Consider the following 14,613-nt stretch of genomic DNA (forward strand, 5'->3'; position numbering starts at 1 on the left):
GTTAAATATGAAAAGAAAGTAAATATGGAGATTATATTTCAGCACGACTCCAACCACAAGTACTGTACTCTGTATTCAATTGTATTAGGTAGAATTAAGAGTGATATTCTGTAAATCAGAATTTGATTGGCTCCTTACTATAGAGCTTTCTCATTGGTCACAAGAAAATATTTTGTAATCTCGCGATATGAAAGCATGTGCGCGCTCCCTACAGAGACGGCAAAGAGACCCCGTGTGGGTTGGTTACGGGCGCCATTTTGATAGCGACGCAGGAGCGGCGAGTCGTCGTATGCCCGTTGGGGAGCTGCCCACCGACTGCTGTTCTACGAAGTTACCAACATTACACGGTTTAAATAGGCAAAATACGAAGGAATTTAACAACGATTATCTTTCACTCTTTAGATAAGAAGTCCTTTGTCGAACGACGCCTTTTGTAAACAAAAAATTAGTCGGAGGTCAAACAAGGCCTGATCGGCGACAGCACAGGGAGCCATTTCACAGCAGGTATCCGCGCTTGGACTTTCTGAGGTAAAAAAAAAAAAAAATCTAATTTTATTGCATAAGAACTTTGTTCTCTGTCACAAGACGTTTGTCTGTAAGAGATTCGAGTAGTTCTATTAGATAATTTGTCGACGAAGTCCTAGTTTTCCACAGTTGCTAGCGTAATTAGCATCGTTCGTTCCTAACCTCAACTGAACTGAGCGCTTAGTTATTTTTTAGCTGCAGGTCTTTTCCTCGTGTTTAAACTAGACCGATACAGTGCTGGTATTACCTATTTGTAATGTACTTTCTGCGGCAGCAGGTGGTGGGCGATGATTCGATATTTGAGAACTACATTTTATTCGGCCCGGGTTTGCTGTGTAATTGATTCCAGTTTTTCTTTCTGTTGTGAAGTCCATTCTGTTCTGTGTGTGGGAAACTAAAATTTAACACCGGAACTTATATTTTAGCACGTATCAACTGTGGTATACAGCTAATGTATCATCATGCATTATGAATAATTTGCTGTTCTGGTCTTGACTGCTGCTACTAGTACTCCAACTAGCCAGGTTATATAACGTGTCTAATTTTTTGTTTGCGGTGCTTCTCACAGTTAGAAGTGTTTAAATTTGAATTGCTGTCCCACTAAGTTGCTTAATAATGGTTGTTCAACGCTTTGTTCCGATTCGGTACAGCTGTATACACAACAATAGTTTACGTCACTTGGTGATATAACAGGTGGGATCCTCCTGGGACTTGAACTCACACCCTTTGAGCTTTTACAATTACTTTTATTCACCTGACATCTTTGTTTAAGACTGGATTTACGGCAGGCTTTAAGCTGAGAACCTTCAGATTGCAAGTAAACAACTAACTACTACTATGCGACTTGCTGTCTTCTGTGCTACATGTTACTTTCACTATGAGCAATTAAAAAACCTTCATTGATTGTCCAAATATAATCCATTGACCATTATCAGTAATAACTTTTTTTCCATTTGGGGTTGCAGTGGTTTGCAGGCCATCCCAAAAGCATAGCCGAACAAGAGGTGTAGTACACTGTACAGGACACTGGTCCATTGTAGTTTTACACACACAAGACTACAGGCAGTTTAGTCACCAGTTCACAAACACTTGCAGTATCAAGCAAATTGTGGTAAACATAATGATTGTAAAAGAGTTGAGGTATGTTTGAAGCAGTTTGTTGCCTGCATTCATGCATAAATGAGTGAAAAGTATATACTTATTGTTTATGAAATCTGGTAAAGAACTGGTTAGAGAATCTCTGAATCAGGTCCTACTGTATGTAATTGGAGCAGAGGGTAATAAGCAATATTGTTTATGGCACAGTGTAGGAGATTGTAGGTTTACATCAGTTGAAAGTACCTTGTAATAAGTATTATGCTAACTATCAGTACTTTCTTTGGTTACTTATAAATATTTTTTCAGGATTGTGCATCATTTGATTCAGCTCTGTTACTGTGTTGATTGCCAGCTGTATTTAATTTAAGCATTAGAGCTGCCATGTCCAAAATGGGATAGTATGAAAGTTTTAGGATGTGTACACAGACACGTGGTGTTACTTTATTTTTAGGAAGGGTTTCAGACATTTTGCCAGCTGTGTAGCTCCTGAGAATGTCCAGTAGGAGGACCGAAAGCAGCATAGCTGTGATGAGTAGCTCTGCTGTTAGAGATGTGGCTGATTTGGCAATGGCTGAACTTTCCAAACCTTCCGAATTCTGCCTGAAAGTGCTTTCTCCTGTGCCCGAGATCCTTTGCTTGTTGCTACGCACTTGGTCTCATGGGTCCAGTGCTGGGCAGGTTGACACATTGCATCCAGATTTCCTGAGAGGTTGCAGTAATGTCCTTGTGAACACTTGTACATGTATTGACTGGTATACTTCATGACAAGATACTGGGCTGTTTTTGGTACGGAGATGCTTGGATATTTTGTTTTCGGCTGGAAAATCTCGTGCACTTTTTGTCAGTATTGATTTGTAAAGGCAAAGAGCCCAGGTGTGAATTGCTTGTTTAAAAGTACACACAGCAATACTGTTGAAGTTCTGTGTGCTGCAGTTACAGTAGTCACTGTGGAGTGACTAGAATGTTGTTTCTCCCTTATAGGGTGAAGGCAGTATGGCAGATGATTTTGATATTGAAGCTATGCTGGAAGCACCTTATAAAAAGGTGAGTTTCTTTTTCTTCTGTTGGAGTCCACTTGAAACTGGTCTGTTACCAACTATTCTCCCTCAAACCCTTTATTTGTGGAAAACTTGTTATTGTGATGTGATGAAGTAGTTTTAATTCAATTCAGAATTATGAATAAATGCCCATCTATCTCTTTTTGTAGACTTGCCTAACGATATCTCACCTCTACTCCCATGAATTCCAGTGTGAACTGTCAAAGTAAGGTAGTAATTGCGCAATGTATTGATGTACTGTGGTCCCCTAGGTAAAAACAACCTCGTCTTTGAACATCCAGTCACCTGTTTGGTAGCGACAAGGTGAATGCAGAAGATGACAGGCACATTAACCTAAAGGCAGTACCATGGAGACAGTATTCAAATTTTCTTTTGTTTAGTCTTTTGATATTAATGGGTAACATGTACATTTACAAGCAACTGCATTAGTTGCAAAATTCCTGCAGGCATGGTAAAGAAATGTACATTTGTCTTACTTTTTTAATTCATATGCTTTGTTCATAATTTATACTTTTAGTTGCTGCAGTGCACTTGTTACATATTGTCGTGCATTGTGTTTAAAAGCAGTGAGACAAGGAAGTGGTGATTTGGTGATTCTGCCAAAGTCACCAGGGTCCAGTGGAATGTTAAAATGTGAATACTGTCTCTTTCCCCTTGACCAGTTCTTTTGTGATGGTTTAAAATAGCTTTGGATATAAGGTAAACCTACATCTTAGCAATTTGCATGCTTTTTCACCAATTTTTCTTTTTTCTTTTTTAAGAAATACGCCAACAAATTAAGTTTTTAGAAATTGTGGTTCTTGGTCATTGGAAATACCATTCACATTTTCCGTCCATTATGTATAAATCCTTTCAGTTGTAGGTGTAGTTTTCCCGTTTTAAAAAGTGGCAGACATGGGTCATCTCCATGCAGCTGGACAAGAGCTAGCGAATCTGAGGTTGAACTGGTGGATTTCATTGAAATCTTTTTTAACTTTAATTTCTTGGGAGTCGACGTTACTAAGCAGTGTGAATCCCTGTTTGCTTCAGGGCGAGATGTGTGACAGAGGTGGCATCGAGCTCTTACAGTCCACGAACGAAAATGGGTGAAGATCACTGGAATGGCATCCACCACAGGAACTCGATTAGTGGCTGGCTGCTAGCGTGGCCACATTGGTCTTAGGCAAAGATAGCCTTGGTACTGATCAGAAGGGCTTGCTGACCAAGTACTGACTAAACATGGATTTGTTGTAGCATACCAAAATTTATATTTAACCACTTCTAGTACATCTTGACTATTGGATGAATATTTTATGTTACAACTGTATTAAAAGGAGAACAGGGGAAACATAGAAACAAGAGCAAAGTGGTTAAAAGGATCCAACTTAGAAGTTTGTCCAGACCTTTAAACTTGTATGAATACTTTTTAAATGATTGTATTTTGTATTTTCTCTTTCCCATTCCCCCTTTACCCTGACGACTTGAAATGTTACCTCTTCGTCCTCATGATGTTCTTCTATCGACCCTGCTTAGGATGACATCAAGTCCAGTAGTGCCAATGGACATGAAGAGCGTAGTAAGAAGTAAGCATGCACAACAGGAAACTGCCACCTGGTTTAAGTTCCTTCTTTTGCACATGGTGGATCGGTGAATTTTTATTGTCTTTGTGTATGGTAGAACACAAGGTAAAAACTGCCAATCATTTTGAGTCCAATTGTTGTGTCTTGTGCCACCTGGAAGTTTTTTCAAAATTTTGCTCAAAGTTAATTGATAGCCATTCCTTAGTGTTGATTTTCACAATGACTTTATTGGAAATGGGTTTATTGTTTACCTTCAGGAAAAAGAAGAGTCGAAGTCGCAGCCGAAGCCGCGACAAACGGAGAAGCAAGAGTCGTGAACGCAAAAGAAGTAGAGACCGCAAGCGAAGCCGCAGCCGCGAAAGAAGGCGTAGCCGCAGCAAAGAGCGGCGGCGCAGTCGCTCCCGCAGCCGGGAGCGCGGCGGTCGATACCGAGCTCGCAGGAGTCCCTTGTATGTATGGTCTTGCTCGTGTCACTGATAGTCTCTATCGCTTCCCCTCCCCACTGACGCCCACTTATTTTTGCCCCGAAGCTGTCTTCTGATGTCCATTTTACAGACATCAGCAGCTGTGTCCTATTGGGCTAAATATTCAGTTAGCATTTCAGTGGTCAGTGTCTTGTTTGTTTTTTGTTTTTTTTTCCCCCTTTATCAAAGAAAGGAAAATTGGCAGGTTAGTCACTTAGGTGGGTTTCTGTTTATTGTAAGGCAAAGTGAACATGGTTTGTTACATTGATCCACATAAAAATCCTTTTGAATCTCTATTCAACCTGTATTTCATGACCATGTTTGTGCTAATGTACTTCATAGTTTGTGTAACAATTTTCTTCAGTTTACACTGCTGATTTGTTTTTTCTTAGTGGTAATAGCTGACAAAAAGTGACAAAGCATATTAAATGAAGATGATAAACTATAAAACTAGTAAACAAGTAAAAATGAGCATGAAGATACCAAATGCTGTGCTATGCAAGAATTAACTGGTTTTAAAAATAACATGCAAAGTGGTTGAGTGAATTTTCCATTAATGGCTAGGAAATCAGAGTTTTTGAATTGATTGTTCATTTTAAAGCATTCCTAGTTGAAGGGGTTCTGTTTCCTAAAAGGATATTTGAGAAGGCTAATAGTGAATCCATGGTGTATATACAGTATATTTTTATACAGTTGTGGTAAAGAGTGTCATTTGTATTGCTATAGGATTATGAAGTGTGGACTTTGAATGGACTTCACAAAGGAGCAGCCTGTTTATCTGAAATGTTGTGAGAATGACTGCAGCACAGTCATTGACAACAAATGTGATTAGGGTCACTCAGATCAGTTGTCTGGAGATGCAAGGTTTGTTGGTTTGGAAGGCAGTCCAAGTCTTTCCAGACTGTTACTTATGGGTTTGGGGAAGGTGGGAAACAGTCAAGGCATCCCTTTGTCTGCTCTTGTTTCAGGATTGAATTAAAGTTCAAGTGGGTTTTTGTCATTCCTCTACATAGCTTGTATAAAATGGAACAAAATGACATTTCTTCGGGACCATGGTGCAACCCAGAACAGTACACAAGACTACATGAAGTGCAAATACACAAGTGTCAGATGAGTTCAGGACAAATACAACAGTAGACAACAGGTCAATAAATTCACAGGACATGGGCTGTAAACTGTTTTGTAGTGTAGCAGCTATAAGTATTAAGTAGCAACAAAAGTCCCATAATACAAAATGTCTGCAGCTTTGTAAAGCGCATGTGTGCAGTGGTAGTGAGTCATGATGGGTTAGCCATTTGACTTGGACTGAATGTTAACTCTGTACTAATGTTTTAAATATTTTCTTATGCTCTGGGTGAACTTTGTTTTTGTTACATCAGGAATCAAATTCCTTGCATTTATTGTATAGGGTATTGTGGACACGTGTAGTTATTTTCACGAGAAGAATTGCTTATTGGTAATTAGGGCCAGCACTGTTACAAAATACTGTCACCCCTCTTGCTATGCTCCTTGGGTCCTGCTGGTGCCATGACACAAGTACTGTCATCAAATCTGTTATTCTCCCACTGAAATGAACACAACAAACCTTGTAATCAGACCTTGCTCTCAAAGTAATTCCTGATATAGATGCTTTACATGATATTGCAGAAAAAGGGCTAGGTGGATAATATGGTCTAAAACCCAAGATCCAAACCTATATGCCCTGCAGCATTTGTAGAACAGGAATATTTTGTAACTTAGAGTATGGAATGGTACCTTTATAGACTTAGATACTGAGATGAACCTTGTTTTTAATCGCAGTTCTGGGCCGAAATTTAACGGTGGTTCCAGAGGGAAGATTGGCCCACCACCTACCGTCAAACTAAGGTTTTTACACTATTTTCTGTCACTTCTGTGGGTAGATGCTTGTTCAGTGTCTAAAATTAGCCGTGTCCAGAAGCTTTGCGTTGACCTTGGTGTTGCTTGCAGCAGGAGACGTTCCAGAAGCCGAAGCCCTTTCAGGAAAGACAAGAGCCCAGTGCGGTGAGTGTGTGGGGGTTTTCGTTTGTTACTTTTTGCTGAATGCTTTTACATTTTACTGCTATGGCAGAATGAATGCTTCAGTTGCTCTGTTGTCAGCGAGAGCAAACGTTACACCTAGTTTTAAACTAAACATTAATTTAGTTAAATTTTAAGAAGGCACCTTAAGTTACCATTTTTTTTTTGTTACAGGGAACCGATTGACAATTTGACTCCAGAAGAGAGAGATGCACGCACAGTCTTCTGCATGCAGCTGGCTGCTCGAATCCGGCCTCGCGATCTGGAAGAGTTCTTCTCAGCCGTGGGAAAAGTTAGTCTATAAAATGTCCTTTGTGTCCTCCTCGTCTGCTCTCAGCTGCTTACAAATGATATATGATAGTAATATATAAATGATTTGTATTGTGCCAGGTCAGTTTCAGCTCTCGTGGATGATGGTCTGACGATACAGGCTTCTTGCTCATCTCACTTGTGTAGCACACACTTTGCTTTTCATATTTGTAGTTTCTGAAAGTAATATGGATGTTATGCAGAAAGGTACTCTTGTCCCAGTAAATTGTATATATGCTCAATGTCTAAGCTTTTTTTTTAATTTTTTTTAAAAACCCTTTGTAGGTAAGAGACGTCAGAATAATTTCTGACCGGAACTCAAGAAGATCGAAGGGGATAGCTTACATCGAGTTTGTGGAAGCCAACTCCGTACCACTGGCAATTGGCCTGACTGGCCAGAGGCTTCTGGGGGTGCCCATTATTGTCCAGGCCTCACAGGTGAGTGTTTACAGTGAGCCTGGTTCTAGACATGCTGTGTATGAGAAGATGAAGTTTGCATGTAGTTTACTTGCCTGCAATGATCCTCACAGGCGGAGAAGAACCGGGCAGCTGCAGCAGCCAACAACTTGCAGAAGGGGAGTGCTGGGCCTATGAGACTCTATGTGGGCTCTCTGCACTTCAACATCACAGAGGACATGCTGCGAGGCATCTTTGAGCCTTTCGGACGGGTCAGCTGCCTTCTCTCCTATCAGTCTTAACTTTTTTTTTTTACTGTTTTGAAGTTCATTTTAATTTAAACTCTTTGTTCATTTAGATTGAAAGTATCCAGCTGATGATGGACAGTGAAACTGGAAGATCCAAAGGATATGGCTTTATCACTGTAAGCAAACAGACAATTGGAGAGTGCAAACTTCTCAACCTTTTAACAGGACTTTAATTTTAAGGCGTTTCTCTTTCAGTTTGCTGATGCTGAATGTGCTAAGAAAGCCCTAGAGCAGCTGAACGGCTTTGAGTTAGCTGGTCGGCCCATGAAGGTGGGCCACGTGACAGAGCGCACGGATGCTTCAACTGCCAGCTCCTTCCTCGACAGCGACGAGCTGGAGAGGACTGGGATTGACTTGGGAACCACGGGCCGACTACAGCTGATGGCCAGGCTTGCTGAAGGTAGCATGTACTTTTGGTGTCCTGGTCTATGACAATTTTCCATTTAGAGCTAGCCATCCATAATTAATTTTTTTCTTCTGCTGTCCAGGTACTGGCCTGCAGATTCCTCCAGCAGCTCAGCAGGCCCTACAGATGAGTGGATCGATTCCTTTCGGTGCCATGGCAGCCGTCTCGGGTAAATACCCTTCCAAACCATCACATATCTTTAATTGAACTGATGTTTGTGTGTGTGTGTAAATTCATGCTGTTGAGTGATACTGTGGCTCCTTTCTGTCAAGGCATATTGTATATTGAGGTGGTTGATTTAAGGTGTTTTGTTAAATGTATTTTGCTTCTGGAGAAATCTAACTTTTTGGATTGAATGCAGATCCTCCCATTACAAAATGCCAACTGAAACTAATGTGGCTGTTGGCTACATGTTCAGCTCGGTGTGCTTTTTACTCCTGGTTGTACTACTCCACAAGCCCCTTTTGGCATCTACATTTTATGAATTTTTTCACTCCAGGTGGTTTTCTCCATGATCTAAGTTGAATGTACATAGTATCCCATTGAAACCCCATTTGCATTGTTTCTATCACATTGTAGTCATCTTGCAATTAGGTGCTCTAATTATTTTTTTTCCTTTTAATCCTTAGATTTACAAGCAAGGTTGACTCAACCAGCTGAAGGTGAATGTCATTTACATATCTTAATGCTTCAATTTACCAGTCTTACAAAACTGGTCAGCTCCTATGTCATGTTTTTCCTCAGACTTGTATAAAATATCTGAATTCTGGACCTCCCACTCAGAACTACTGAATCGCTGTCCACATTTAAAAAGGGTCTGAAAACTCCTCTTCCAGACTTTGCCCATGATCTCTTAAGCTTGTGTAAGACGTAAATGTTCGTGCAACCTAACTGAATGATCATGCCCTTTTATACAGCTGCTAGTCCTGTATTGTACATAAATGTTTCTCAAAAAATTGAAGGTGAACAGGATTCATATATTCTGAGTTTTATGCAGCTACTCGTGTGAACATTGGTGCATGTATTAGAAAGAAACTAACTTTACCTATTCACACGTCTGCAACTGTTCTCCTAATGTAATGCACATTTTATTCTCTGATGTACATCGCTTTGGAGAAAAGCGTCTGCTAAATGAATAAATGTAAATGGATGTCGACCAGAGGTTAGGGTTTGAATTGGACATTGTTGAACCATGGGGGGGGGGTAGCAGTCACTTTACAAATAAACAGAAGACAGTGTTATTAAAATACAACTGTAATCCTGAACTGTTTCTTGTTCACTTTAAGCAGCATCAGCAATGGAGTCATCACTTTGTCCTAATGTCATTTTCTTTACAGCTGGCATCAGTCCTGCATTGAACTTGAACCTTAACAACCTGAATGTGAACACTGCTTTAAACCTGCCAACACAGCCACTGGCAACACAATGCTTCCAGCTCTCCAACATGTTCAACCCACAGTCGTAAGTCACTTTAATGGTCTTTTCTGTAACTTGCTTTTTGTTAGGCTGATTGTAGAAAGATTTAGTATCATTAGTGATGTCAACCTTCATTTAAAAAAAAGTTTAAAATTCTGCCTTTTTTACACTTTAAGCATCAGTTTAATTTGTACATACATGCATACATAAAAACATTTCATTTTGTATTTTAGTGGTGTAATTTTGTTGTTACATTTGGCTTAAATGATGGGTCAAATTAGATGATTAAATGGGGAAACTTGCAATTCATTTAGGGAATGTGGGGTTTACCAGTGTAATGTTCACGTGACAGATCTTATTTTGAAGTTTTCCGTTTGCTTCCAGTGAAGAGGAGCCTGGCTGGGATGTGGAAATCCAAGACGATGTCATTGAAGAATGCAACAAACATGGAGGTGTTGTACATATATATGTGGACAAGAATTCACCACAGGTAACCTTTCAAATGGTGAGTCAAAAATGTTATCTCTACAACTGTGTGTATCTTTAACCACATTTTCCCCCTGTTACAGGGCAATGTGTATGTGAAGTGTCCCTCTATACCTGTTGCTATGGCTGCAGTGAGCGCGCTACATGGTCGGTGGTTTGCAGGTACGTTACATAGCACTTCCACTTCTGGGGGCTACTTGTGTGCATTTCCAGGTCTTTGATTTAATTTTGTACTTTTGTGAACATTTAATGGGGAATAACCTTTTCCCCCCTCTCTTTCTGCAGGAAATATGATCACAGCAGCTTATGTTCCTCTCCCAACTTACCACAACCTCTTCCCAGACTCTGTGGTGGCTACTCAGCTCCTGGTGCCCTCTCGCCGGTGATTTGGCTGCGTGAAAAATTGCTTGTACATCGACTGGACTGTACATATTTTTTCTTATTTTTCTCCATCTGGCAAAGTTGGACTAGCACTGATCTCGGATCAGCTTTTGTCCCAAGTAGCAAATTGCGGCAGAAATTCTCCGTAGTCTCCCTCCAAGAGGAGAACTTCGGCCTCTTCTCTCCCCCAGTAATGCATATCCTATAATTCTGTGGAGGTTTTCTGATTTTGGCAGTCAAAAGTGACGCTTAATTTGCATAACAGCATTATGCATCTAGACATTGTGAGGTTTTGACATGCATAATAAAGGGACAGTAGTCATGTGCCCTGTCTGTCAGTTTCACCCATTGATCTTGTTACCATATGACTTGTAAATTTGATGTACATAGTTGTCTTCAGCTTTATAGCTTTGTGGCTCGCATTTTCTTTTCTTCTCCACAGTTAAGTGTTGAACTTGGAAAAAAAAGAACCTTCAAACCACCAAATTTCGTATGTTAACATTTTTAGGAGCGAGAACATCGTGATTTCTTGTCCATCTGAATATTCAATGTTTAAGCTCTATGAGCTCGAGTCTGAAGTGACAGAATTCATTTGTGTTAATTAGGAAGATCACTTGGTATTTCTAAGTATGTTTTTTAATCAGGATTTGATTTTGTAAAGAACTCTTGATTAAAATTTATTTCAAAGTTCTTGTGGTCAGTGTACTTACTGTTTTCGTCATTCAGTAGTGAATGTGCATTTCAGCAGTACGTTTTCAACTGGATCCAAATTTAATCAACTTTTTCTGCCAAGTGACTCGTTCTCCTTTTAACAAACCATTTTAAATCACTAAAATTTATCCATTTAATTCTTTGTCCTCAACAGTATCAGGGTTATGCATTAAGCAGCTTCCACTGATTTACTCAATACAGTAGTGTAATTTCTCGTATCAGTTCTGGGTAACTACCTTGATCGGGGATACTGCAGCATGAAGTAGGATTACAACCCGGATCTTTTGACTATCACTAATCATTATGCTGTCTGCTGCCCGTAAGTGCACAAGATCACATCTTGTCTAAAGTGATGCCAGTAAGTCATGCAAGCTTATGGGAATTTGTACTCAGGTCTAGCTGTTCCTAGAAAATGGGTACAAAGTTTCCTAACATCTACGTCACATCAAGCAAAGGAGATTAATGGCTGAATGGAGCTACAGATCTGCTCTTAATAAAGGTCAGCTTGCTTTTTCTGTGGGATTTGTATGTGCTGGTGGGGGGTGCAGGTGAGTGTGTTCAGGAGGGGTTGCCAGCAAAGGATTAAACCCTTAACCGGGTGTATTGTTGAACAATGTGTTTTGACACCCCTTCCTAGAAAGTACTTTGCCCATGTTGCTTTGTGCTCTGCATAAAGCTTTTGCACACAGTTCCCATAAACACTCATTCCGTGTTTGCACCAATAACCAGCGACAACTTGTGCTGTAAATGACACGAGTGCTACTGTACATGTGTGGCTGCACTGTTAAAATTGCTCAAAGGACATGACTGCAACAGGCAAATGCCATACAGAAAAAATAAGCTGGTTTGGTTTGTATTTGTGTCAGTCATGGTGGTTTGCCGTTGTCCAAGACCCAGTTAAATGTCACTCATGTTTTGCTCCAATTATTTTTGCAGAGGGTCCAGTCTTGCCTTTAAGAGATTGTTTCACTAGCTCCTGGCTCGAGGACAGGGCTGCTCAGGTGTACCACCACCACCGCGATGTCATCGCGGTACATTCTTGTCAGCTCTGGCGGGAGACTCAGCATCTTGGCCAGGCGTCTGGGATCCACGGCCCCGAAGCCATCGCTGCCCAGCGCGTGGCGGAGCAGGTGGGTGGCAGCGTTCTCGTCCTCCAGCGCGGAGAGGGCTCGCACCCTGCGCTCCACCAGCAGCCTTAGCATCTGTCCCAGGGTAAAGGAGAGGCCTGAGACTGGCTTCTGCCAGTGGGCACCACTCAGGTGCTCCCCGACCACCTGCACCACGCTCTGCCGGTGCATCAGCTCCCATAAGCCGTCTGTTGCGAGGATGAGGAACTTGTCCTGGGGTCGCAGCCTGTGGTGTGTCACCTCTGGCTCTGCCGTGAGATATGGTGGTGTGTGATAGTTGGGCGGGAGCATCTTGGAAAATTCGATCCCGGGGAGCACACCTGGACGTGTCTCACAGACTCGCTTCAGGAGCTCGCCACTCCACTTGAACCTGACATCTCCGAAGGCCCGGAAGGGCATCAGGAGGCCGAGCAGCCTCCCGTGCTTGACCACGGTCTTCTCCTCCGTCGCTGGGTGTTTGGACAGCACCCTCTGCACCTCCTCTGGGTTCTCTGCGTTGTGGTCGTTGGTGACAGTCAACGCCGACCAAGTACCATCCTCTTCCTGGACACCTATGACAGCGCGACTGTCTCCAAGGTTTGCCACATGTAGGTCAGGCCCATCCAAGTGAGCCACGCATGCTGTGCAGCCCGAGAGCGCTGTCCTGAGTGGCATGTAGCGTGACACGAGCTCCCCAAAGTCAGCCTGCGCCTCCAGGGCGATATCGCTGTCCAGGCGCTTGAAGGCGTCGACAAGGGCAGTCTGCGTGTCCCTGTTACGGTCCTCCCCGAGCTCGATGAGCTCCTACCAGTAGGTCCGCAGGCTGCTGAAATACAGCTTCCCGGCATCGGTGCTGGCGTGGTCGTTTGGATGCTTGTGCCACTGCAGCACGGGCATGACGGGCCGCTCATTCTCCACCGCCTCCTCGATGTCTTCCAGCACTTTCAGCCGGAGCAGGGACACTGCTATGTAGTAAAAGAGCCGCTCGCTGACAGCTTGAGCACATGTGTAGCCTGCATGTCCGTCAAACACGCCAAAGAGCATGGCCTTACTTTGGAGACACATGGCCGTGCTCCTTCGGTCCTCCATGGGCCAGTTCGAGGCCAGGACATTGCTGTCAAACCTGAGCACTGAGCCGGCGTTTCTTCCATCCTGTCCGTATGCTTTGAAACTGTATTCGTTGCTTTTCAAAATGTGATTAGCCTGTGATGGGGATATGTGGCTCCTCCTTTGTGGGAGGGGTTCTGGATGATTGATGGTGTCAGCAGCCACTGAAGGAGCAGAGTAGTGGCACCGCCTGGTGTTTGAGTCCCGGCTCCACAAAAACTGAGAGAAACGCTTGAGGTTTAGCGCTGTCCACTTCTTCATGGTCAGGTAACCTCCGAAGTGTTTGGTGTGTCCTGTCAAGACGCATCAAGGACTTGTTACAGCTGCTCTATGTTTACATTTTGTAAAAAAAAAAAAAAAAAAAAATTAAAAAATTTTTAATTATGTGCCCCAACCAGGGTGCGCTGATGAGCGACGGGCCCACATGTAAATAATATCTTTGTTTTGAAAATGCGGATGAATAAAAATGTGTTAAGGTCAACAACGGGACTGCGCTGAGGACTGCAATTCCTCAACAAAGTGAACTGAGATGCAAAGAGAAAATCCTTCGATTCTTACCTGGCCCACTTAGTTTTACCTGTTTTTACATTACTCGTTCTAACTGTTGCTTTTCTCCAAATAAACTTACAGTGTTACTCTACTTACAATTATTCACCCATTTATACAGCTGGGTAATGTTTACTGGAGCAATTTTAGGTAACCACCTTACTCAAGGGCATTTACAGCTGGAGGTGCGAATTGAACCTGTGACTTTTGGGTCCCAAGGCATAAGCTGCAACCACTACACTATACTACCATTTGTCTCATTAAAGTATGTCCTGTTTTAAATTAAAATGACACCAGTGTGCCAAACTGTAAATACAATGTGTATATATGGATATATGTCTGTAGAGTGCAGCTGGAAGTGCGGTGGTTAGTGCTGCTACCTTTAGACCCACAGGTTCAAGTCCCACTTCCTGCTGTAATAGCTTTGATCACAGTATTTACTTTTATTAATTTAGCCAACACTTTTCTCCAAATTGGATTACAGTATGAATCTACCTACAATTATTTACCCGTTTATACAGCTGTATAACTTTTACTGGAGCAACTTATGGTATATACCTTACTCAAAGGTACAACGGACAGAGGTGAGATTCAAAGCTGCAACTCTAACCACAATGCTACCAGCTGTCCCGCAGCATATTTACCCTGACTCGCTCCAGTAAAATTAATCAGTTGTATAAATGGGTAAATAATTGTAAGT

General features: G+C 42.0%; 2 protein-coding genes across 5 annotated transcripts; one reads left to right on the top strand and one right to left on the bottom strand.

Moving 5' to 3' along the window:
* The first annotated feature begins 234 nt into the window (after nucleotides 1-234).
* On the top strand, nucleotides 235-11,076 carry rbm39a (RNA binding motif protein 39a). Of its 4 annotated transcripts, none has more exons than XM_018755981.2 (17): nucleotides 235-528; nucleotides 2,605-2,667; nucleotides 2,831-3,858; nucleotides 4,194-4,243; nucleotides 4,498-4,689; nucleotides 6,673-6,726; nucleotides 6,916-7,033; nucleotides 7,336-7,488; nucleotides 7,581-7,718; nucleotides 7,805-7,870; nucleotides 7,950-8,154; nucleotides 8,243-8,329; nucleotides 8,790-8,822; nucleotides 9,498-9,621; nucleotides 9,961-10,066; nucleotides 10,146-10,224; nucleotides 10,348-11,075. In XM_018755981.2, exons 7-17 carry the CDS (start codon nucleotides 6,971-6,973, stop codon nucleotides 10,446-10,448), a joined length of 1,155 nt encoding a protein of 384 aa, XP_018611497.1. In that variant the 5' UTR covers nucleotides 235-528; nucleotides 2,605-2,667; nucleotides 2,831-3,858; nucleotides 4,194-4,243; nucleotides 4,498-4,689; nucleotides 6,673-6,726; nucleotides 6,916-6,970; the 3' UTR covers nucleotides 10,449-11,075. The 4 variants fall into 4 exon arrangements, with proteins under 4 accessions (XP_018611497.1, XP_018611494.1, XP_018611495.1 ...); XM_018755978.2 differs by lacking the exon at nucleotides 2,831-3,858 and adding an exon at nucleotides 6,505-6,570; XM_018755979.2 differs by lacking the exon at nucleotides 2,831-3,858 and adding an exon at nucleotides 6,505-6,570 and having other exon boundaries at nucleotides 6,676-6,726.
* Nucleotides 11,077-12,107: 1,031 nt separating this feature from the next.
* On the bottom strand, nucleotides 12,108-13,628 carry LOC108936395 (pyruvate dehydrogenase [acetyl-transferring]-phosphatase 1, mitochondrial). Its single transcript, XM_074559687.1, is given in 2 exon segments — nucleotides 12,108-13,488; nucleotides 13,555-13,628. Coding segments are annotated over 2 exon segments (1,455 nt in total).
* Nucleotides 13,629-14,613: the final 985 nt, after the last annotated feature.

This window comes from Scleropages formosus, chromosome 24 (genome assembly GCF_900964775.1).
Source record: "Scleropages formosus chromosome 24, fSclFor1.1, whole genome shotgun sequence".
Classification (NCBI taxonomy): Eukaryota; Metazoa; Chordata; class Actinopteri; order Osteoglossiformes; family Osteoglossidae; genus Scleropages; species Scleropages formosus.

Coding starts and splice junctions, on each gene's coding strand:
- rbm39a (XM_018755978.2), top strand. CDS start 2,617: ATGGCAGATGATTTTGATATTGAAGCTATGCTGGAAGCACCTTATAAA. Junction 6,727..6,915: donor AAAGACAAGAGCCCAGTGCG/GTGAGTGTGTGG, acceptor TTTTTGTTACAG/GGAACCGATTGACAATTTGA. Junction 7,719..7,804: donor TCTTTGAGCCTTTCGGACGG/GTCAGCTGCCTT, acceptor TTGTTCATTTAG/ATTGAAAGTATCCAGCTGAT.